The sequence below is a fragment of the Haliotis rufescens genome, unplaced genomic scaffold (genome assembly GCF_023055435.1).
Source record: "Haliotis rufescens isolate VD_foot unplaced genomic scaffold, xgHalRufe1.0.p SCAF_7, whole genome shotgun sequence".
Classification (NCBI taxonomy): domain Eukaryota; kingdom Metazoa; phylum Mollusca; class Gastropoda; order Lepetellida; family Haliotidae; genus Haliotis; species Haliotis rufescens.
The window spans coordinates 59519031-59545405 of record NW_025964361.1 but is presented as its reverse complement, the minus strand read 5'-3'; the positions used below and the strand labels follow the sequence as shown (position 1 = coordinate 59545405).

General features: G+C 38.6%; 1 protein-coding gene across 3 annotated transcripts in view; it reads left to right on the top strand.

The window, feature by feature from the left end:
- Nucleotides 1-26375, top strand: part of LOC124125609 (multiple epidermal growth factor-like domains protein 10) — a 123008-nt gene that overhangs the window by 37937 nt on the left and 58696 nt on the right. For 2 of the 3 annotated variants that reach the window (XM_048387371.1, XM_048387370.1), the window contains 2 exons: nt 1313-1442; nt 1629-3846. In XM_048387371.1, coding sequence (XP_048243328.1) covers nt 1313-1442; nt 1629-1941 — 443 coding nt within the window. In that variant the 3' untranslated portion in view covers nt 1942-3846. Of the gene's footprint in view, nt 1-1312; nt 1443-1628; nt 3847-19886; nt 20031-20940; nt 21157-21414; nt 21613-22865; nt 22998-24230; nt 24375-26375 lie in introns of those variants that run through there. The other variant, XM_048387369.1, reaches the window with a different exon arrangement.

Here is a 26375-nt window from a genome sequence, read left to right as displayed (position 1 = left end):
TTCCGAGTGCAATTCATGTGACGGTTTAATGTTTACACAATAATGTTCCAGTCTGTGACATTGGACGTTACGGAGCTAACTGTGACAAGACCTATTCCTCCAGACACTGTGTGGGGAACTCTTCATGTTACTCAACAGGGGACTCTGACTGCGGGTGTGAGACGGGGTGGACAGGAGCGGACTGTACAGGTAACTATGTAATGTCAACAGGAAGCTAAGGCTGTGAGTGAAGAGTTGGCAGTGGCTGGACGGTAATATAGAAAGGTATTTTGTGTTAAAAAGGTTTTGAATATCTGTAAAATAAAGAAATGCAGCATCAAAGGTACGGATAGAAGCGTGAAGAGCAGTGGAAAGTGAAAGGTAATGTAATCGATGCGCTACATCGTTTTCAATTGGAAAGATAGAAAACTTCTCCTCAATACTTTGTAATGAATCATGTGTGATGAACATGGTTTGTTATGACAGCCGTACGAGTTTGAAACAGTAGCATTCTTTTGTTGTACACTGTCACATTTATCTCTTTTTCTTAGAAATCTGATCGTCTATCTAAATAGTCTCAAATATCAATGTGCCTGGGAAATAATTCACACACCCTGTTCTGTTTCATTAGAGTATATCGGATCATCTTTTCAAAATCTATTTTATAGATATGGTTCAGTTTTCTGTATACCGTTAGCTCAATACAAATTTGAATTTCCATTTGGACAAAGACGATAAATCTTTCTGAAACTGCAACAAGTATTTGTCAAATCGCGATTCATCCAGTCATATCAAAAACGCATTGTAGGCACGTGTTAAACATTAAAATTTGTGTTCCTGTTTTTGATCGATTCCCACGTCAAATCAAACGACAAGGTATCTCAGTGGGCTAGCACTCTAAATATAGCCGGACTAGTACAATAAGACACACACGTATGCGCGCAAGCACGCACATACATGCACGTGACAATAAGTACAATAAAATGCAACGTGACGTTTAACCTAAATCCACCTCACTTCACCTCATCTGTGATATATGATTGTTGTAATTTCTTAAATCTCTTATTTTTCGAGGATGGCCTCATTTAATTATTCAAAGCAAATGATAGGAAATTTAACGAAATATAACGAGATTTGTCTCACATGTGTACTAACATATATTTGCACATGTCGAAAGAAGACTGTAAAATGAAATGTCAACATGTCAACTTTTTTTGACACAGGACCAAGTTGTACTTGATGACAATGCATTTATCTAAGTTTTGCAAAATATTAAGTTTAAATTACAAAAATATCAGTAATCATTGAGTGATCTTGTCTTTTGTGTATTCAGAAGACGTGAGGAGTGTACAAGCAGCCGGATGTAACGCTAGCCAGTTGGCAGTTGCCGTGGCAGTGGCATTCGTGGTTGGTGCTGTATTAGGTGTCATAGTCAGTGTTATTGTCTGGAGGAGAAGGAATAGGTAAATGGTCACTTTCATCAAAATATATATTTCAAAGATAAATATTTTAAAAACTCAAAATGTAATATGTCCTCTCGTCCAAAGATAGGATCATACCTGAAAATGAACATGACGTCGTATTGGATAATCTGTCTATGTCTCTCATGTACTTGTTTACACCAAGCTTTGAATGTCCTCACATTCCAGATGCCAACACAAGACCTCTGAATCGCACCCAACCAATGTATCCACCGCTCAAACTGAACGATCACAGGCCAGTGATGACGTTCGCCCAGGTACTAGGACATACGACAGTCTCAATGCCGTCTCATATGACGCCAAGATGAAAACGGATACATATTGCACCATTAAATCTGGCAAAGCAGATTTAGGAACTGGTGCCACTGCTCTGACGTCATGTGACGTGTCCGACTCTAATGGAGCGCGGACGTACGAAACTCTTGACAACACGTCACGTGGAACGGATGGTGAATACAGTGAGATCGGGAAACTTAAGTGACTTTCTTGTGACAAACTTACGGTTTAAATAGAATTATATATTGGTACTTGTACCTATTGTCCCGAAAGGTGCCCTTTAACTCTAAGATGTATTTCTATTTTTGTGGGTTTACAATCGTAATAAATAAATTCTTTATTTACGTATTTCTGTAGCGTTAGGTGTCTATTGATCCTGCAAACGACCTCACACACTCATTAACCACGTGGCACAGTTACAATGTGAATTATGTAAGTTAATTTAGGGTAAGGCATATATTTGATACATGTTATGTACATGATGACGATAATATCATATCGAATTCAATTACGGTCTCTTTCAATATAGTTAATATATCATACATTTAACTGCGGGCACTTAATGCATTGAACAAATTGACAAAGCTGTATGCTTACATCGGGAAAGTAAAAAAACTGATGTTAAACTTTTAAACCCTGAAGATGGCTGATATGCTGTACAAGTTGGTTTAAAAAAACTTAACATTGTATGTTTTATTCAACTTCAACGATGTACGCATGTGTATTAATTGTTTCAGTTCAACACTGAATTGTAACGGGATACTTGATTAAACAACATATGTTCCTGCATGCGTGGTTTTGTTTCAAACAGATCACATGATTCAGCATTGGAGGTAGGTCAGAACTAAACACTTTGCTGTAACCCAATGTCCCCTGCTGTGAACTGTAAATAGTTTTACAATTATACTCATACAAAAAGACAACGTAAATGTATTGATATGTTTCTATATTTAGGCTATAGCTGGTGTTAACCTTATAATTATAGTTTTGTCTGTGTATGCATAAAGACGTTGTAATAATGGTGTCACCACCTTTGTATGTGGTCGGTGAACTGAAATACATGGACATGACAAATTTACTTGATCTGTTAACTTGTATGTATATATATATATGGATTGCGATTAAATATATGTATATACATCGTAGAAATCTGTGTTGCCGCATGTCACACTATCAATGTGTATGTTTTGTGTTAGTGAACTGACCAAAGTAATCAGCGACGGTCTATCCATTTAAAAATATCTGTAATAGACGATTCACTTGATAAATTATTATATTGATTATGTGTTATTATAATGATGTTATATAAACATATGCTATAAAAAGTAACAATGGTACATTTTTTAATCAGACATGTCAATTTTCACATGCTTCGCTGACAGGAAAATAGTCTTCGCCGTACTTACAGGATTCGTATTTCATCAAAAGTCATTATATTATTAATTACCTCCCTTCGTAACAAGGCAAGCTATGTTGATAAATTGTAAACTTCATATTAAAGTATCGCCCTTTGTTACTAGGGGCGCTTTAAAATTGTCTATTATTATCTCCCTTTGGCGCTACAGCTCTACGAACATATTTGTTGTGTATTCGTTTTGTTTATTTGTGTTTGGGTTGTTGTATTTTATTGTCAGGTTATATAGTATATGATAACGCACCAAGTAAGTTAATAGGCTAAGTTGTGAAAACCACGCAAACCACCTTTCACATGTTGTAAACCTAGGTAAACCCAGTGTAGTATCATGTGTAATGGGTCATTGCATCCGTAGCCTCCAAGCCTGTAATCTCTATGCACAAGGAGACTTTAGTGTCATTTACATTTTATGACTGTGACAGTAAAATACTTGTTATTGTTTTAATGTCTCGCTACGTTTTCTATATATGACTTATGTGTATAAACTATGTTAGTAAGAAAACATGTGGCGACAGTAGTAAGTCTAGAATTATTTACTCAAATTCTAAAATATATCACTCATATGTTGTATTGCTTGACATACATAACTTTAACATTTACTTGATTTATTGCTTTTCGTACAGTATAACATCTTTGCAATTATATTTTAATTATATATACTCACTTGCGCTCCATCAATAAACGGAATCAAAACTCTGTGCTCACGGTTTCCTTCTCTTTTCAAGGTTTCCCCAAGTAAACAATTCCCGGTACCAAGTGAGGTCTCTACTGACCATTATAGAAACCTATATAACGATTATGATTGTATGAGTAGGCGCCTCTACTGAAGTCCATAATGGGCGAGTCTGCAAATCATAATGGGAAGGTTAACATTGGAGTTTGGATTTAGTCCAGCTACATTCTGTTACTGGATAACATTATCTGATCTGAATAGAAATGAACAGATGACACACTTTATATAGGCTATATTGTCTTCAGGAAATTAAGTAACTGCCGTTTTATAGATATACCTGTAACTTCGATGTCATTCAAAACGCATTTTGTTACGTATTTAGATATAAAGGACATGATGCATTTGGAAAATTAATTCAGCTGGGTTCGAAAACAAGTTTCTTGCTTTGATTGACAAGCTCTATGAACTTCGAGCAAACTTTTTTTCCTAAGCTACTGACTCTGGAGACACGTAGATGTATGTTAATATATTTAGAATGTCACGTCAAAACTGTATTGATACGATCAGGAATATTGAATGATTCCATCATAAGTATCTGTTTTGATTTATTTGATTGTTTTGTCAAGACCATGTATTATTGTTGCGAATGTAATTAGCGAATAGTAATTAGAAATGAACCGAAACATAGACATCGTCAATTATTAAACGTGTAAGAGTAAATCTTCCAATACGTCGACCCAGGTCGCTTCATATACAAACCTGTTAATTTAATTATGGGACTAACTAACCTATAATCCTCTATGGACTTGTAAACTTCGCAATACATTTATTCCACTTAAAGTGATGTAACTGAAGATGCAACAGTACACGTTTTGAGGGAAAGCATATTTTGTCTAAAACATGTTACGTAAAACATTCATTTTTTCAAATAGTGCTTCACACTAAATGGGTTCATTGGAAACATAATGCACTTTGTTTACGTCCATAACGTCACTTCCTCCTCCAATCTCTCACCATTTATGTCATACTTCTACTTCGTATGACGTCAACTTTCAATCGCGTCATCACATGCGCCATCGTCCATTATGTTCTGCTAGCAATTTCTTCAACAGGCTTATACTGTCATTCTCTACTTTCGACTTTCATTTTCTATCCTTCACCTTTCGACAGGAACGTTTCGGCTTCTCTTCGCAAATCGTTACTGTTTGTCTTCTAAAGCTGAACGACGCTGAGGAGGATGAAGGTTCCCCTAGACTGACAACTGACAGCACAGGTAAGGTAGTGTAGACGCAAGTACAACCGCGCTACTTGCCAGGCGAGTAATTTGGTAACGGTGCATGGGCAACATTCTTCGTACTGTGTTTACGACAATAATCGGTTAGAAGTTATAATGTTTCTGCACTTGTATCGTAACTATTGTACGACAAAGACACTATGAAAATACCGATCAGTAGATTAATATGTACATGTAGAAGTAGTATTATTGTTGGCGCACGCATTACACGTGCTAAAATTACAAAGTGTGCGTGCGTGCGTGCGTGCGTGCGTGCGTGCGTGCGTGCGTGTGACTGACGTGGAATCAAAACGTAATGGGATTTTCGATAACTGCATATAAGACTTGCGATCCGGAATTACTTTCTCAAAAAGGATTCCCCGTAACCTCGCGTCAGTACTTCAACATGTGACATTTGAAACAATGTCAACATATCTATAGCATCAGGAACTCCCATGCATCGGACAGCCAAAAGATGACAAGGGCCTCTGGTATGACCTATCAATAAATTAATTAAACAAATTTCTCAAAGGAGAGTATTTTACTGTGGTAAGAGCTGATCACACCAAATAGAAATAGTAGTATATGATTTTTTTAGCAGGCTATAATTCCCCCAAACGGTCTTCTGTTTCGTTGCTTGGCTTGAACTGAGTCAGCTCGATTGACACCAAAGAGTTCGCGTTTTTTTAGTCATGGTAGAATGGAGATAAACATACTGTGTTTTCAATGTAGAGCTAGGTTACCTGGAGATTTAACCACGCAAAACTGAATTTGGAACCGAACGCGCGGTTAAATCTACATGTAACCTAGCTCTACATTGAAAACACAGTATGTTTATCTCCATTCTGCCATGACTAAGTAAAACGCGAACTCTTTGGTGTTACCAAATATACTGAGTAAAGCGGCATGGGTTGAGTACAGTGTTTTGAGTGGGTTATCGAACAAAATATGGCGCTGTATATACTCAAGCAGCTTGTTTACACCGTAATACTTCACCCGAACATATGACAGGCATTGAAAACATATAAACACGGCAACTTGGTAAGCTAACATGAGGTGGGCTTCCCAAAAGAAAACAAAGCAAGCTTTGCAAGGCTTTCGCTCTACATCGCACGTGATCTTTATGACGTCATATCGCTCATTGTGACGTAAAAGATATGACGTCACAGTCATATATAGAAAAGCGCCAAAATTCCAAGCTCTCTCTTGTCTCCAAAACGTAAGGACATTCCCTTTGTAGATTTCTATCGTGTTTTCTGCGCGAAATGTATTGCCACACATCCTTTGAATATTGTAGTAACCGCATCTGTGCATTTGTAACCTGTAATTGTAGATATAATTATTTAAATATGCCTACCGACAATGACTGAAAAAAGTACTATCCTATGAATATTAGCTTCCGCGGTGATGCGGCCGTCAAACCAGCTGTTTCGATCAGAGGGGGTTTATTGTGATTTAATAGCCTCTGATTGACCAATCAGAATCAAGTAAATTCCAAATTCATGGTAGAATACATAATATCCTTTTCCAAATAATTCTCTTTTGATATTTTTAATTAACACCCCTTAGTAAAAGCGCCACACCTCTACTGTTTACTGCAGATAGAGTTACTGTGTCCACAAACACAAGTCACATGTACTTTAAAACCCTCACCCTCTCACCCTCTCACCCTCTCACCCTCTCACCCTCTCACCCTCTCACCCTCTCACGCCCTAGCCAACATTCCACGGGTCTCCCTGCTGCTACAGGGTATGGCACACACAAGTAATTGTGATAATATACATTGGACTTCCTGATTGAATTTTAAGTCTCAGTCTCCATTTCATGATCTTTGCCGCGTGAATCGTGAACGTACAAACTTTGGCCGACCTTTGATGGTTAGTATTGCAAGCTCCTTTCAGCATATCTCTACTGGTACTAGCGTCAAAAAAAAGTGAAATGCGTTGCATTCGAAAGGACGATTAACTTCGTTATGTTAAGGATTGTTTTTTCATGTCTGTCTTCATTTGTCAAAGGATAACAGTCAGAAATTGTATAAAGTCGAGTAGCCAAGCGGAGCAATTTTGTGCTTAATCTGTGAATGTTATCTTCAAACAATGCACAAAACATGAAACCTTTAATCGTGGGTTTGAATTGCGTTTCGCCCAGATTATGTTACTCAGCACCATACCCGTGTTTATGGGTTACATCACTAACAGCACTTCGGGCTTTCTTCCCACAGTAAGCTGATCTTGACACTCAGTGGTATAACAGAAATACTTTACAAAGCGGCGTTAAATCCAACTCACTCACTCACTCACTCACTCACTCACTCACCATACCAGTAAGGGCTATCACAATGGGAGAGGCAATACCACAACACCACATATAACCCGATATACTGAACCGCAAAAGAAACATCACCATATCAAAAAGATGAAGCTTGGCAAAACAGATCATCAAGGTTGAAATTAAAGCGTCAAATGTTCTTTAAGCGAAACACAACACCAGTCTCTGAGAAAATAGCATCACAAGTCAGTATCTCGTGTGTCCGCCACGTGCATTGATGACTGCCGAGCAACGTCGATACATGGAATGGATGAGGCGGTTGATGAAGGTCATAGGCACTTGAGCCCACACTCCGAGGAACGCCTGACGCAGTTCAGCTGCAGTTGTCGGCCTTGGTCAGACGACATTCAGCCGTTTATGAATCTCGTCCCACAGGTGCTCTATGGGATTTAAATCGGGACTGAAGGAAGGCCACTTCATGGCTCTGATGCCCTTCTGCTGGATGAAGTCTCTTGTTGCTCTTGCAGTGTGGGCACGGGCGTTATCATGCTGAAACTCGTGGTTGCGGCAACCTGTCAAATAAGGTATGGCGTGTGGCCTCAAGACTAGGTACCGAGCTGCTCAGACACCATTGCCTCTCCCTTGACCGATGTTCTCGAAGACCACAGGGCCGACCCTCTGTGCAAGACCAATCCCACCCCACACCATGATGATCGGACCACCCAATCTCCTGTTGAGATACAGTCATGGCTCTCGTTTGAGAAGAAGACTCTTCTCCACTGCTGGTGGCGCCAATGCTGGTGCTGTGTTGCCCACTGAAGACGGCCCCGACGATGACGTGGGGAATGGGTTCTCGGTGTGTCCTGTGACAGTGGAGGTGTCTGCTCGTCAATCGTCCACGCACGGTGTCCTCTCTAATGTGTCGCTGTTGTGTCCCCATGGTCTGTCGAGCACTTTCCGCATCAGTAACAAAGCGATCTTGAAGATGCTGTCACACAAACTGACGATCCTGACGTCGGGTGGTAACACTTGGTCTTCCACTACGGGGTTGTACATCTGTAGTGTTGGTGGTCTGGTACCTTTGCGGGAGCCTGTATCAGGTCCTTACATGGACCTGAAATGCATTGGCTACTTGCCCGGCGGTTTGTCCAGCTTGCAATCGTCCTAGGGCTTGGTGTCGCTGTTTTCTTGTCAACCGTGGTATGTCGTAACAATTCAATAACGAATGAATGGTATCCAATCTTAGTGGAGCAAGAAATGGGGGAACGCATGTGAATTTCAATTTGTACGGAACTCACGTACATCGGGTTACCGTGGCCGTTGCCGTGATGCGTTCGAGCGATCGGTTTTATTGCCATCTGCTTTGTTTTTTATCATCAAATTTCATTTTTCCAGACAAGGTGATGTTAAATTTTAGAAACTTTGACAAAAATTACCCAAATATCTAAATGACAACTTTTCATTCAATGTTACTTGGGGCTACGTTTCTTTTGCGGTTCCGTAAATAAAATCTTTTGTTATTGTTCGATACAGGCTAACATGAGACAACCATGCACACCTTGCATGGCCCATTGACGCATTGCATTCACACGAACAAAGTTTATCAGGACCATATATACATATATAGAGATAATAACGTTAACGTTAACGTGTAGTAAATGTCATGCATAGTAGCATCGTCTTAAACAATTCATTGAAACGAACTTTTATGCAGAATATGTTCCAAACAATCAGTAAACGCCCAATTTTGTAATGGTATCACATATTTATAATGATGTCGTCTTTCCTCTCAATCTGATGACATTTGTTTTTGAGTTGGTGTGTCACAACGGAGGAATGTGTGTTAATGTTTGTTGTGCAGCCGATGTTTTCGCATCAATGGTTCCTTGCTAAGTGAAATATTAAATCAACTATGTTCACTTTATCTCTTTTCTCAAACTTTACACCCCTGCCAACCCTCTGTTGTTATGTATTGACAAGTGAATTTGCATCAGTAAAATTTGCAAAGGTTTTCCTCTTATTTGTGTTCATTTTCACCTATAAATAGATTCGAGGTGTTACCTTTGTGTTATATTCTATGCCTATGTAAATAGACCGTATGCACTTGTCGAAATGAGTGCATATGGTTTTGTTTACCATGTATAAGAAATATGGTGAAATGATAGTAATAATTGTAAAGGTCCCTTCGTTCTATATTGACAATGGAAGCTCCAAATAGCGTTTAAAATGAATGTGCGCAGTTCTATTGACGTCAATTGAAAATCAAACAGCTCCTCTTTCAGCCTTGTCCACAAATCATTTAAGTGTTAAAACTTCCTGGTAGACAAACATGGCGTGTGTGAGGTGGCTGATACTTACTGCGGCTGTGTCAGGGTGGTGGATTCAACTGATACTAGGTAGGTTATAGTCACACTACGATAATTGTACTTGTGGGTAATTAACATGACACTAATTTAATCCTAGGAAAATACGTATATGACAGACATATAAATAACACTGATAGCGATTTGTATAGTAAGGACAAACATGTATAAAAGGTAAGTACAGGTTTGCCTCAGCTGATACATATACGTATACAAGGATCATCCGCAGACAAACGTGTCACTAAATTACCATACCCAGTGGGACAAATTATAATACTCAAATATATAATACTCACACTACGATATTTTCCTCATGGATAATCAACATGACTATATTTTAATTATCCTTGACAAATAAGTACAGTAAGGTTTTACAAACTTGTATGAAAGGTAAGCAGGGTTTGCCTTACTGACACGTGTACGTGTATTACCGGTGGACACCTCGACAAACGTGTCATCACATTGCCATGTAGTGTAAGACGAATTGGTGTTTGTATCTACAAATGATGCTACAAAAAGACATATACTTGTTGACAACTCATTGACCTGCATGTAAACTATTTAATTTATTTTTTGTTAATGGATATATATTTTGATATCAAATAATGTGTGTGTGTCGCCGTCTATAAATAGAGAAGTCAAATTGTTTTGGTAATGTTTGTCAGATAAAATATTGTCATCAATAGAAATAGTTATCGAACCCCCCACCTATTTAGATATTATGGTTGTTTGTAAATTAACTAGGACAGCCTAGTGATTAAAGCGTTCGCTCGTCACGCCGGAGACCCGGATTCGATTTCCGACTAGGGTACAATGTGTGAAGCCCATTTCTGGTGTCACCCGCTGTGATATTGCTGGTATATTGCTAAAAGCGGCGTAAAACCACACTCACTTACTCACTATATATCTAGGGTACGTTGTCAAACAAGCAGCTAAGTCACCAAGTCTGACCACTGGAGTTCCCACAGGGTTGTAGGTTTTAAGTTTTGACGAATACATTATTCTCTGGAAACGAATCCTACACTCAAGTGAACCTATATCCAACTTGTTTCCTTGGTAACTTTTTTTTTTTTTAAATAATGGAATGGTAAATACATTGATATAATTGGCTTCTGTTACGTTTACTGTTTACATAAATATTTCAAGTTCAGAGATCACTGTCGATGTTACAGAAGCGTAGTTGGGCCACGGTGTATTTTTTGTCTCCTCCGTAGGACTTAGTATCTTCTACTTAGGACTTAGTATCTCCTACGTAGGACTTACTATCTCCTACATAGGACTTACTAAGTCCTACGTAGGAGATAGTAAGTCCTACGTAGGAGATAGTGATTCTAGGCCATACTAAGTCCTACTTAGGATATAGTAAGTCCTATGTAGGAGATGCTAAGTCCTACGTAGGAGATACTTAGACAAAATAATTCACCGTGGCCCCACTACGCTTCGGTACGATGTCAAATATTCGGATAGAACATACTTTGCTGGTCCCAATCTTTACAGTATCTATTGTAATTGGATATTGTTTCTGTTACTACAAAGAAATGAGTTTTGCACTATGCTGGATACAGAGCCAATGATTGTACTGGTACTGGTTTGTCTCTAGAATATATCCTTTAACTCTGGTCAATTTCTATAAAAATGTGCACAAAACACAGCTTCAATCTCAACCGTTTGGTCAATGTAGTAGCACGGGGTTGGTTGTTCAAAACTAATTAACTTTTAACAAGCAGTAACGTCAGTGTTAACTCTCCCTTAACGAAATGATTATGTTGTTTCTGAAAGCGTGGATATCTTTAGCGGCTGTTTGTATGCCCGTTAAACTTTACATACCTCCCAACCTCCGTTAAATACTTTTTAACACCTTAGTTATCTTTTAAACAGACTGTTGGCTGAACACACACTGTGTATCTAACTAGAATGCTTCCTGGTTTGTTCTTGGTGCATCGTAAGTTAACATATAGATTATTTGGCTGTCAGAAACTTAGCTTAAATACAAACGAAAGCTTTTAATGTTGCAAGAAATAGCACGATCGTTACCTTGAAATTTGTAAAAGCCTTTAAGTGTAAAATTAATTTGCAAGAAGCATGTCATTATTTGCGGGTAACTATTTTCTGTGAGGGCTGACATAAACAGTGTTTTCTTTCCTTGGATGTTCTTATAAAAATAGAATTTAAATACGAACCTTGTTACAGAGAACTTGGATGTATATCCTAGATGTCTCGAACTCATTTGGGACACCCAAGTATCCAAATTAAACCTCAATTCCCCGAATGTCTCGAACCACGGATGATTTTTTCAAGGTCTCCACAAGATCGACGCAATGAGGTACGAATGCATAATCACAATTTTGTATTATCAAGAATTATTCAGCGATAGATTACTAATCTGATGAACTGGCCCATGATCTGCCGTTTGTTGAAAGATTGAGACATTAGAACACCCTGTGCTTCTGAAGGCGTTGTCGTAACGGCTAGGCAGTGAAACAGTCGGTCTACATTATGACAAAAGGACAGCTTTAAGAATTATGACAGAACGTTACCTTTACTGTTTAAGGAAATGTCATCAGTCGGAGGATATCAAAACGTTCTCGTAGAATGGACTCTCGTTGTGCCTAGCGTTATGTATTGTAGCGAGTCATATATTCTTTTTTACAGTTGTTCTAGTATTACTGTACGACAGGGGTCCATAATGGGTGTTTTGGGGTCGCTCATGCGCCCATCTTCTCACCACCTAATGTCCTCACTATTTGATAGCGATTCAAAAACAGATGCCCATGATATAGTTTGAATTGCACAATGGACTCTTCATTTCTCATGGTTCTGAAAATGGTTTTTGTCACATTTATTATTGTGTTCACACTTTAATCTGCCCCGTTGTTGAAAATAGTGAGTGAGTATGGTTGTACGCAGCATTTTTCAATATACATGCAAAATTACGGCGGTGGACGCCAGAAATGGTCTTTACACATTGTACCCATGTGGAGAATCGAACTGGGGTCTTCGGCGTGATGAGCTACCTCTTTAACTACTTGGCTACCCCACCGCCCCTGTGGATAATAGCAGAGATCGGGCATCAATCAGCTCGACTCTAACCAGTGTTGTACTACCGACAAAAACAATAGAAAATTATTCGAACGTAGCTTTCGTTGTATTGTACATTACTGAGGCGTTGCATCTGAACGCAAGATCTAAACGCAATGAAATTTATTGAAGTTATGACTTCAAACACTTTACTCTATGCAGTCATTCTGTAGTCTTGTTCTTAACATTCCTTCACTGCAATTGGATTGCTACGCAGTATTTAATTAATTTGAAGTGAAAAAATACGAGACCAGAGGTAATGCCCGAACATGTATCGATGCCAGTTGTTTATAAGGAGGGAGGGCTAAAATTGAAACATGTCGTTGTGATTAGTTACTTTAATTAGAGAACAGAGGTAATGCCCGAACATGTATCGATGCCAGTTGTTTATAAGGAGGAAGGGCTAAAATTGACACATGTCGTGGTGATAAGTTATGCGTGTGTGCCTGCACAAATGAAGTAACAATGTTAAGAATATGAACCTGCATCATGCATCACAGAAAACAATGTAGGTATGGTTTGAACTGTTTTATAACGTTTTTTTAAACGGATAGGACAAAGCAAGCCAGTGCTGGCTTCTGTTGCTGCCTCTCCGAAGATCTTAATAATAAGGTTATCATACTCATTGCCACATATTGAGCCACTATCGCACCACATTCGCGGCACCATCGAGCCACTATCGCGCAACTTTCACGACAGTATCGCGTCACTATCGCGCTACTATTACATCACCTTTGCGCCACTTCCGTACGTTCTAAAATAGGCACATTTGCAACACTGGATTGTTGGCTCATTCTTTATGTACCACACCATATATTAATTAAGTGTAGGACATTTCCCACACACTGGCAATTCCCTACTCGGACAATAGTCCGTACTGACATTTCCTCACATTGAATATATTGATAATTTATATCACAGTTTCATTTACAGTTTGACAAACTATTATAACATGAACATTAAAAGTCATCATCACATGTGAAGTTCACTAGATGTCACCAGCTGGAAGTGACATGGGAAACAAATTTTGCTCTTTATTTATCTGTCCTTTATTTGAAGAGAGAGGAAACAACTCATTCATGAATATTCGTATATTAAAGGTAGCGTATTTAAAATTAATTTATTCTATAATAGCCCAAGATTAGGAACATTGAGAAAATTACATCATCCGACTGCTCGGAAACTCAGATAAACACAGATTCTAACCAAGTCTGATCTTCTTTGACAACGAATGCATGAACTGGTTGAGTGACCTCCTTCCATCAGGTTGAAAGGATTACCCACAGAGAAAGAAATGATTAGAAATCTACATGCTATAACGTATACACGATATATCACTTTATATATTTGAAACTTCGCGGTAAGCTCCTTATTCCAAATTATAATTCGAGGTATCCTAGTGGGACTACATCAAATTCCAAAACACAGTATGTGTATGTGTAATTAAAAGATAATAAGAAAAGATTATTATACTCTCTTCATATAACTTAAAGAAAGGTCATTATGATATCGATTGTTGAGGCTATTGTACAGTTGTATTGTTTTGCCACAAAGATAAACAACACAACCACTGTTTTAACAATGAAAAGAAAAATTGAAGAAATGGAATTGTAATCTCATTTTGTTCCTTAATAAAGTACCTTGTAAACCAGATATGTGGGAGAAACGTTTTAATGGCTGTAGAAAACAATATTTAATCTGCTCGTAAACAGATACTGACAGTCTGTGCAGGATTGTTCTGTTGCAGTGTAGTTTGCAATGAGTATCCTGTTTCGAAGGTGGATGGCCTGCGTGTAGCAATCATGGGCTGAAGTGGTGATGCCCGGGTCTCTCTTTTGGGGGGACTACCTCGATATGGTGACACCGTGCCGATATCGTTCAAAGTTGGGAAATTCTGCTCTGGCCAACCTTGAAATGCCTTGCCACAGATGAATGTCATTCATCAGCATCAGGTCTCGCAAGCGTAATTTGCTTTTAAGTTCCTTACTAATAGCTCTATTTAAGACAATAAAAACGTTGTGTGACACCTTATCGGCAAATATAATATAAGTATTTATTTTCATGTAGCAGTGTAACACAGAATGTCTTCCATTCACACAATTTTCTTTTGAAAACTTACGTACTTAGTTTTAGGAAGAGTATAGAAATGAGGCGTATATCTTCCAAGTATGTCCATGTTGGATCTGTTTTATGTGCCAGGTAGCATACATGAAACCGGGAATAGGCTACACTGGGATCTTAAAGTCTGCCCTCATCTGGCTGTTGACACTAACACTGATTATAGAAGCTGGAGATACAGAAACAAACCCTGGACCAAAGCAACCGAATACTCGAAAAGGATGGAAACCCTGTTATCAAAATTACTTGTGACTTAGTATGTGAAACACCCGAAGAGCAAGTAACATTAGCTGACCTCGCTAAAACGCTCAGTGGTATCAATGACCAGACAGTCGAGTTGATAACATCTAGCTTCAATGATAAACCTTCGCAACTTACCGACGAGAACTTGAGTCTGAAATCTAAACTCCATCACCATGTGAAGATGGACAACATCGAATAACAATCTAAATGTATGTGGAATTCATGACGGGAGTGGTGAATCATGAAACTGTGGAGGACCCCATACAGTTCACAAAAGGAGCACTGAAACTTGATTCATCTAAAAATATTTAAATGTAGAGGGCACACAGATTCTCGCCCACATCTGACCACTGTCTTGCTGTTGTGACATTTTCTCCATTTAAAGACAACCATTCTGTATTGCATGCAGCGAACCAAGTATTAAGAAGAATGTTGAATGCTGATACTGCTGTTTACACGAAGAAGGCAAGAGAAGAAGGCAGGGTTGCACTTTTGAAATATGATAATATTATTGATGGGTCGATCTTCGCCTATGAAGAAGACGAGGATGACAATGTGAAAATCGGACAGAGAATGGAAAAGCTGGTTCTGGATAAGAAAGTTATCATGGTTCCAATTTACTTGGACACATCTCAAGTAGCTATAGACTCTACACAAAGTTCGGATCAACATTATGCAATGACTAGCATATGTACAGTACATGGAATGTAAACTGACTACCACCATCATGTGTTGCCTATGCTACTTTCTGTTTACAATTTAGTATGTTTTGTTTGACCAAAACCTGGTGTCTTAACAATTATATTATTAATACAATACAATACATATGAGTGCGATGTGTGTGTGACCCAAAGAGTCTGGAAAGTTGTCAGGGGGTAACGAAAGAGAGCATTTAACTTTTATAGGGTTTGTCTCCATACATCCAGAAAGATCCCCAATATATACCAGCTCAGATGAAAATGGTATAAATATGCTTGAGCAGAAGCAATTATATTTTACCATGACTTTGGTAATTGGTACAAATATATTTTGAGTGGAGACTTCAATGCTCGTATCAGAACTTTAGATGACTTCATTCTAGATGATAGTTCCAATTATCTCCCTTTACCTGAACAACATACGCCTGATTTGTTTTATCTTGATCGATCTACATGTGATAATAATTACGAACTGTTATGGATACTCACTGATTGAGCTATGCAAAATGTTAAACATGCATACAATAAATGGAAGAAACATATCTGGTATTCCAAGTAATTACACCTTCTTGGCACACTCGGGTACACGTTTGGTGGACTGGTTTCTAGTGTCAAGTGAAATGTTCCCAACATCGTCTACTTTAAAGTATAGTCTCGTACAGCATCGGACCACGTGCAAATGCCTATTGTGTGTAGTTCGAAACATCAACAAGGAGTATAATAAGATTGAGCAGGCTTAAAGGCTAGCTTGTGCGCCAAGGAACAAATATTGAGATGCTGATATTACAAATTATCTTAAATAGCTACAGGCGATGGAAAAATTCATAGATTCCTTATAGTATCAAAGAGGATGACATTGTCAATTTGGCAATTAATGATATGGAATACATCCTGAATTGTGTAACTTCAGTCTTTTGATATCCTATATAAAACCACTTTCCAATACGATTGAGGACACCGCTCTATGTGAACAAGGGAGATATTTTTATGGATATGCAGCTATTAAGTTTCGTTTCGTTTCTGTGTATATATTAACACCGTTATCAAGCAAGTGATGTACAAAAAAGTGAAGTAGGCAGGTTTCATATATGTGGATAATTAATGTTAATACAAGGTTGAATGACGATATTGACGTCTAAAACCTTCCCACGTCACATTTCTGTACATCTCTTGCTATCATATCTATGTTTTGGTTAGTCAAGAGCCTCATCTTCTAGATGGCATTTCTATTTCTCTTATATTTCATACTGGACGCGAGTGACACTATGTTGTCAGACATACGTGTTAGAAAAAACGTCTTAATTAATTAATGTCCTGGCTGTCGTTGTTCAAAACAACCTCAGCGCTACGACTGTCGTGAGTCTATATTAAGGTATGGGAGTTGCGATCACCTTAGCACTTAGATCGCTTTGTAACAACGGCATCCAGGTGTATACGAGGGACGAGTGTAGATGTTAGGAGTTCTGTAATACTTTGAATTCTCACATGATATGTGCTGTTTGATACTTTTGCAGAAGTATGGCCAATCTTTGTTACAAGCTGCCTCTATATTGAAGTGGAGTGCTACGTCTTCTTAGAGATGTTTAACGGGAAAATCGTATAATATAGAACAACATAATAGTAAACAGCAGGCCCAGTGAGCACTATAAAGGTACAGAATGTGTAAAGTTCTTTAATCATTTTCGCAATCGATATACAATCCTTAGATATGCGTGTACTTCATTGAAGAAAAAGCCGCTACATAACTTTGAGAGATCACTTGATAACAGTCAATTATTTTGGAAGCAAGTTAAATTCATACACATGTGTTGTACATATTAGCCCAAACATTTGATATGTATATCTTCAAAATTTGTTTGAATGAAGTTGATGATGCTATGGGTAAAGCTGCACCACATAATGAACTGACCCGTGCAGATTCCGGGGTAGAATAGGTCTTCAGCAACCCATACTTGCCGTAAAAGGCGACTACCGCGATCGGGTGGTCAGGCCCGCTGACTTGGTTGATACATGTCATCGATCCGAATTGTGTGGATCGATGCTCATGATATCAATCACTGGATTGTCTGGTCCAGAGTCGAATATTTACAGACCGATGTCATATAGCTGGAATATTGCTGAGTGCGGCGTTAAACAACAAACAAACAAACAAACAAACAAAATAAATCATAATGAACTGGAGTCTGCAAATACAGAACAAGATATACTAAATGGTTTATTATCAACACAGAAGGGTACATCATCAGGTTTAAATACTGGAAGTGTTCACATCAACATGTCAAATAAGTACTTCATTCGATAGGACTTGTTCAACAGGCCAGTTTATGAATGGCAAAAGATATTATCGTGATAACTACAGGGACACAAGATTAATTAGTGTTTTCGGACAGAATCTGTCAACAGTAGCTAACTGTAGATTAAAATCTTCGTCCAAAAATAATAACAAAATATGTAACAGACAAGCAGGTTTGTTACGCCCGGACATACATCAATTGATAACTTGTTCACGCTGACTGCTGGTATACAAGAATATGTTAAGTAAACTTAACGTTCCCTACGTCTTTTTTCAAAAATGCATTTGATTTTGTAGACTTACGCATGTTCTCGAAAAATATGGTCCACCTATTAATTTGATTATGATTCAGTCTATGCATTACGATATAACGGTGATAACAGTAGTTTTAATGGGTGGTTTAATTGGCTTGCTTCCTGGACTGAAGCAGGGTGTATTAAGCCAAATTTAGTGTTACTTTTTATTAATGAGTTGGCTGCTGAAAGTCTTGATACATGTCGAAGAGAAGATTAATTTTTGAAAGATTTACAACAAATGTTTCTATTAAGGTTTGCTGATGATGATATTTTTATTTCTGATAGAGTAGATTAGCTACAAGAGCAACGGAATATTTTCGATGATGATTGTTTAGCATGGAAACTAAATGTCTGCCTGTCAAAAGACTAAAATATAAGTGAGATTGTTAAACAGTTTTGAGTGGTATCTTCATTATGTTGTTGTAGAAGAACAAAAGTACATTGGACTATTGATCATGACCCCCATCTTTAAATTTAACAAGAGCTGTGTCAATTTTGGCGTCAAATGGATACGGTCACCTTTAAATGTTCTTAATGTGGCCTGGACATGAGGAAAATTCCTCTGATAACATACTTCCAAATAAACCTATCATTCTGTGTCAATGCGAAAAAAGTGTACGTGTACGTGTACAGGTACAAATACTTGCGCTGTTTCGAACCTGTGACTCGGTCCCTTTGACTTTAGATTTTTATCTCGATGTTGGCATTTGTCACATCAACAGCTTCGAGAAACGCAAATAAGCAATACACATAGCTGTTGTAAATTCTGCCATATGCAGGCTGTGGAATCCTGAATAAAGTAAAAAACAGAGATCTATTGTCTAACTTGGTTTCGTCCACGGAAGTCATGGGCATTAAGTGCAAACAAACATCTGTCCCTGGCATTTTATTGTTTTTTTCAAACCAACACCCCATGCAACTCATTCAGCTGTAGTCGTTCCTACACGTAATACATGTACACATGGACTTTTGCCACAATTTGTATTGGTCATTTCCTGCGTAATTACTTCAATTCGTCATTGCAGGCACGTCATGTGTTCTTGATTAATGATGTATGCAGTCGTATTGCCATGGATCTATAATACTGAGTCTGTTACTTGATCTGGCTTTCTGGCTGACTGTCCATTCCTTGCTGTCTCGAAAGTCCGGATCCATCCTTAAAAAGCCCCCGAAAGCAATACATACCAAATAAATATTAATACGATAATCAGTCCAACGATTAATTCACCCTATGCCAACCACAAATTATCAAGAATTAAAATCTGTTGGGCATCTTCTATTGAGCAGAACATTAACATGCTTAAGAAGAATCGTGAACATATCATACCTAATAATAAGCACTTCGTTATGTCGGTCAATGGCCTTTTATACAATAAACATTTGAAATTGAATTTGAATATTCACCTGATCTGAGTTTGTTGTACATAATACAGGTACCAGCTGCCCAGGAGGAATGTTCGGAGACACCTGTATCTACTCATGCCACTGCACTCCGCCCTGTAACCAGACAACTGGAGTCTGTAACGGTGCATGTGATCGAGGTTGGTTTGGTGGGAATGGGCAAACTTGTCAGAGAGGTGAGTTTTCTTGCCACAAGAGGGAGAGAGAGAGAGAGAGAGAGAGAGAGAGATAGAGAGAGAGAGAGAGAGAGAGAGAGAGAGAGAGAGAGAGAGAGAGAGAGAGAGGCCTTCTACGATCTGACTTGTGTCTTATGTATATAAGGTTCTAGCGTCGACGGGATACCTATCTGAAAACACTGACGACAGCTCTCAATACAGCCGCAGCTCTCAATACAATTTTCCATCTATTTTCACATTCAAGATATTCGACAGTGACTTTATGCAAGATATTCATAGGTGCACTGACTTATTATAGATCCTGTTATTCATTGCTGCTGCCAGTTATTTGACCTATTGTGTTGCCTCTTGTGGATGTGAGCTTAATCCTGTGTGTTTCAATATAATATGTGAACTATTCAATGACCTTGTGTGGTTAATTACTGATTTCGCAATTTAGGACCGATTTGTGGGTTAACTTTTATGTTTTAACATAGGGAATCACCTCGCAGCAACATGCTGTAACTAATCGAAAATGTTTCAAAGCCTTGCATCCCATTTTTTCATTCAAACAGATGACACCACACTCACCCCATCTGTATTTTGTATGTTAAACCTTTCATACTCTACCACTAGTTATATCTATTTTAAAGCTACGCGGATGCTGTCACCATAACGCGACTGATCACATGATGTTTGAAATGGTTTGAAATTAGATCTTTGATATTTTAACAGAAGTGTGTCCTTTGGGAAATATCCTTCAAACATTCACAATTAGCACATGTCTGTAACAGTAATCCCTAATTAATTGTGCACATATCACTTATCTGTTGGATATACCAAGATCAATTTCCTAGGATTTAAATAGAAACGTTTTCTAATACAAATTGCAATGTTAAAGTTAATTTATCTTCGTACTTGTTGGTACAAGAGAACGTTGCCTTCAACAAGACAGCATCTTCGCCCCCGACTGACCATGGACATAAAGGCTGGACCGCAGACAAAGCCGTAGATGGGAACCGGGACCAGGATGTGCTTCACGGCTCCTGTTATCACTCTAATTCTAAGGCACCTAATGATACGTGGACAGTGGACCTGGCACAGCCGTACAGGATACACGACGTCAGGATATACAACAGGGCAGGATGTATGTATCAGTTCAGGCAGCGTTGATTTTGCAGGATATTACAAAACATTTTAGTACACGCCGATCATGAACAACGTGTTTCTGGCACATTTCAACTGAATGTGGTCACATGGGCTTATTTGACGTTCACACGTTCCAGCAACAAGATGATAGGTGAACTGAATCATATCAAGTGTCATGTGATTAGCTATTTGTTATTGTTCAAAAGTACATAGTCACCCTGCGTCAGTAAATAATTTCTTTCATTGCATGATTTAGATCCTCATTTGATCAGGACTGCTGTCCTCACACTGAGTAACTCCAGCAGCTTCACACACGGCGTCACCTGCTTCATATTCCCCAATGACACAGCTAAAACAATCAACAGCGTGTACGACGTGACGTGTGACGGCACAGGGAGATACTTCACTATCACACACAGCACAGGACTAATCCTGTGTGAGGTGGAGATTTATGGTATGGATAATTGCTGATAGAAGATAACTGTGCCTGTGTTTTACCTTTAAACTGAAGCCATATAGTCAATGACGTAAATCATGTGTGTCTAAATATACATTCTTCTGTATTATTACCAAATTTGAAATATGTTTTCAGGACATTTTAGATGACAATTTTTTTCTAAATCAATAGCTGTGTGGGATCATTTTTGGTACACATGAACAAAATATAGTAGAATGTAATGTCGTAGGCCATAGCAATTGTTCGCCACGGACATGACGGATAAGGAGTTACAGTGGCTCACAGTTAATCTTAGCGGAGTCAAGTCGTTTTCCTTTATGTATTGAATACATATGTATTGAATGTGTGCGCCATTATGTTTTTACATATGTATTGAATGTGTATGCCATTATGTTTTTCTGACAAAAGTCAGTATTTTGTTCGCTTAAAGCCATCAAATCAAACAGTTCGTCCCACTGTACTTTATCTATGTACGATAAAAAGTCGCCACATTTTAGAATTCTTATCATAAGAAAAACAAAGACATGGACAACGTTTTTCGCTTTTCAAAGCATGCTTTCATTGTTTACCACGGGTTAGTAGATTCAATAACATACAACTCAATATTAAAATCGCACAGCAACCAGGATTCCGGTAGTGGATCACAAGCTTTTGGTCAGAGATCTCGCGAGATCAGTGATGGATGCAACTCGATGCTGTGGGTATTCAGTTCGCACAACTACTTGCGTACAACAAATTGTATACAACTGTGTGAATGCACCTTAAGTTAACAATGTTTGTTTATATTGTTATGTATATGAGAAATTCAGAAATATAGATACGCTGCATATTATGTTGCTTATCAAAACACTACTTAGTTAACATGGGCAGATTGCCTACATTCTTTATGTATGTAGAAAGTTAATGTAAAATGTACAGCAACAGCCTTGAACATACCCTGCTACATTTAAAGGAAGTAAACTGTAAAATAAAATAGTAAAGACCCCACAATATCTTTAAATATCTTTTTGTTGATATATTTCTTATTTAAGGTAATAATACATATGAGGTACTGTTAAACTAATCGATACAATTGTTAATACTGATAAGGAAAACGTTACGTGTGTTCTTACATTCAAATACCAGAGAACATGACGTGACACTGATAGCAACAATACAGGTTGGGATGCTATTAAAATGTTCATATCTGGGACACACTTGCACTTGAAAGCCTTGGGGAACAAGGATGTAAAGTATCATCCTATTTCAAGTTTGCAGCCCAGGAGTCTTTGGTGATAGCTGCAATCAGTTCTGCCACTGCTTCCAAGCAACATGTGACCCAGTTAGTGGTGTGTGTCCTGGAGACTGTAGACCAGGATGGCAGGGAGGCAGGTGTGATACAGGTGAGGAGATTCAGTCAGAGGTGTGTGTCCTGGAGACTGTAGACCAGAGTGGCAGGGAGTACAGGTGTGATGCAGGTGAGGAGATTCAGTCAGTGGTGTGTGTCCTGGAGACTGTAGACCAGGGTGGCAGGGAAACAGATGTGATACAGGTGAGGAGATTCAGTCAGAGGTGTGTGTCCTGGAGACTGTAGACCAGAGTGGCAGGGAGTACAGGTGTGATGCAGGTGAGGAGATTCAGTCAGTGGTGTGTGTCCTGGAGACTGTAGACCAGGGTGGCAGGGATAAAGGTGTGATACAGGTGTGATACAGGTGAGAGATTCAGTCAGCGGTGTCTGTCCTGGAGAATAGACCAGTGTGGCCGGGAGACATGTGTGATACAGGTAAAGAGATTCAGTCAGTGGTGTGTTGTAGAGACTGTAGACCAGGGTGGCCGTGAGACAGGTGTGATAAAGGTGAGGAGATTCAGTCAGTGGTGTGTGTCCTGGAAGCTGGAGACCAGGGGAGGAAGAAGAATGGTGTAATACAGGCTAGACTGGAGCGTAGAGGTGAAGTTGTTCCGACAGACTGTATCCTATGCATCACTGTATCCTGTAACCAATTTACATGGGCATATATTTTTGGATATGTAATGTAGGTAATTCTGTATACTACGTTGTACTCTAAGTGTGACCTGCAAACGTATACCTGTCTAGTATACCCTTGCGGTTTTATTTATCTTTCTACCGGCTTGGTACTTTCAACGAATACAAGTAGAAATATTGCTATGTAGATCATGTCTGAATCAAGTTTAGATGGACACCCCATCTGTTTACCTATTATTATCAGCAGTGTATTTTCCAACGTGCTCTGCTGTGACGTGATACAACTCGAAATGATACTTTTTTGTGGCAGACAAAGTTGGACACTGTGCACAAGAGCAGTTCTTCCTTGCCCAGAACATTGGTTCCTTGATCCCTTGGGATTATCAGTCCTGGGCTATTGTCACATCATTACTCAATTACTAACATCAACAAAATGTGATTGAAGGTTTGTTATATTAGTCAGCAACATTACAGCTAAGTAATGGCAACATGACAATGAATCATTTCGAATTGGAGTAACCTTGGGTCCCAAACAGCAAATGGTTAAATCTCTCTCCGTTATGCGGTAATGTTCCTTTGGATATTTGCATTTTATTCTCTTTTAAGATATTTGTGTCTAAAATGTACATGATCTCTCATTATTTGTCCACAGTGTGTTCAAATGGCAGCTACGGGCAGAACTGCAACAACTCTTGCATGGAAAGAAGATGTGCAGGTGACTCGCCATGTGATCACATAGGAGGGACGTGTATTCCCAGGTGTGAGATAGGGTGGATGGGTGACGATTGTAGACAAGGTAAGCATCGGAATTAATATTTTCTTTTTTTACAGGCAAACACCCAACAGGGTATATATATTAATCTTAAAAGCATGTGATCATACAAGTGTGACTCATGTTGGAACCAGGTTGGAACTATTAAAAGCACATCAACTACATTTATTGTACTTATCAGTATAAATTGAATATTATAACCTTTTCCAGACCCTGATAATATCGGGTCGAATAGATGTGACACAGAACGTCATATGGAACTTTTTCATACTGCAACCAATTTTGATCTTGGACATGTTTAGTGACACACATAACGATATTCTACCTGTAAATAATCGAGTCGTCTTAATAAGACAAACCAGTGATGTATTATGCGCAACATACCACGCAGTCTGGATAATTTTAGACATATAAAAAATTGTTTTGTTTAAAAAATGTAGTCTCCAAAACAACGCCCCTCCCCCCACCCGCTTCCCCGCCTCAAAGATTTCAAATATAAGGTAGGCCCCGAACTGTGAATAGGTTATCACGCAAGTGTGTTTAGGGATGGTAAATATCTGTAAACACTGTATTTAGCGAGCCTTGGCTTGTTAAATACATAGTATTTGTTCCTAATACAGGATATTTACAATGCCCAAACACACAAGCGTGATAACCTCTTTATCATATAATGTCATTCTTCAATTCTGTCCTCGAAAACCTCTTTCCATCTCTCACAAACACAACCTCAACATTGCATTTTTTTCTGGAATGTGCGCATTGATATATATCACGTCACGGGGTAAGTGATATGTCAGATGAACAGTGATAGTAGCTAATATAGTTCCAACAGAAACCTGTTTCTTATACAGTGGCGTAACTACATACATGCAAAACAACATTCGCCTACACAAATTGTTTTTTCTTGCCTTTCACGGCAATCCATCGGTATGTCTGATAGAGTAACTGTCCTTTATCAAAGGGAAGCTACTCTAAACCTAGTCTATGACTTGTCATTACGTTATGAAATGCAGTCAGATGCACACACAGCAAAAAAACGAAACAAGGTAACAATTCGAACATATTTCGGCCAAATTCAACTGTTTTAATTTGTGGAAAAGGTTCCAAGCCACAGAAGTCCACAAGTACAGATATGGAACGTGATCCCACTTGGCTAGTGCCCTCGCTTGTTTGTTTCACAATTTCTATCTCCAAAGTTGCCAAAACTTGTAAAATGCTTTAGCTACATCACAGTTAGACACTGATTTTCAGTATATTAGACTATTCTTTTCATAACAATAGCAATTATCCCAGTAATTTCTCCAGATTCTGACTCCATCGGCGAATAACAAGAGCGACGCCATGTTTGTTTATAAACAGTGAAAGTAGTCCCTACTTGACCTTTGATATTTGCATCCATGTCCGCATATGACCCCAACGGATATCGTTTTTATCCGTTGGCTTTATCCTGCCGAGAAACCTACCCATTATATGATAAACGGCTTTATCTGGAGCACTTTCATCGCGAAGCTGGGCCTGTATATGTAATTCCATCCAAATGTTTAGCATACACTTGTTCCGCTTCGGACCATACATTACCTCGAGCACGTTCAGCTTTCGACAGCATTTTTCAATTTAGCAGGATATTGTTGTTGGTTTTGACTTCTAAAACACCTACACAATCATAACCTGATGTGACCAGAGTTTATGAAGAAGATCTTTAAAGAACAAAGGTAGTTGAAACGGTTAAAAAATCACATAACCAAATGCATTCGTTTTGTCAAACTTAATGAAGGTCTCAATGCACATTAAATTTACAAAATTTCCTCTTGTCAAAATCAGAAACGGAGTGATTTTGACCCAAACTCCAATAAAGGAATATTGACCATTCATACTTAGGAGAAGAGCGCTAGCACTGGAGTTTGTACAGTTGAACACTTGCTCATAATATAGTTGGAATCGTACAATTGACTCCACCACTGACTCTATCCTGTTTTATTTAGTCCTTGGCGACGGCACAAACAACATTTATGTTTATACCAGAGT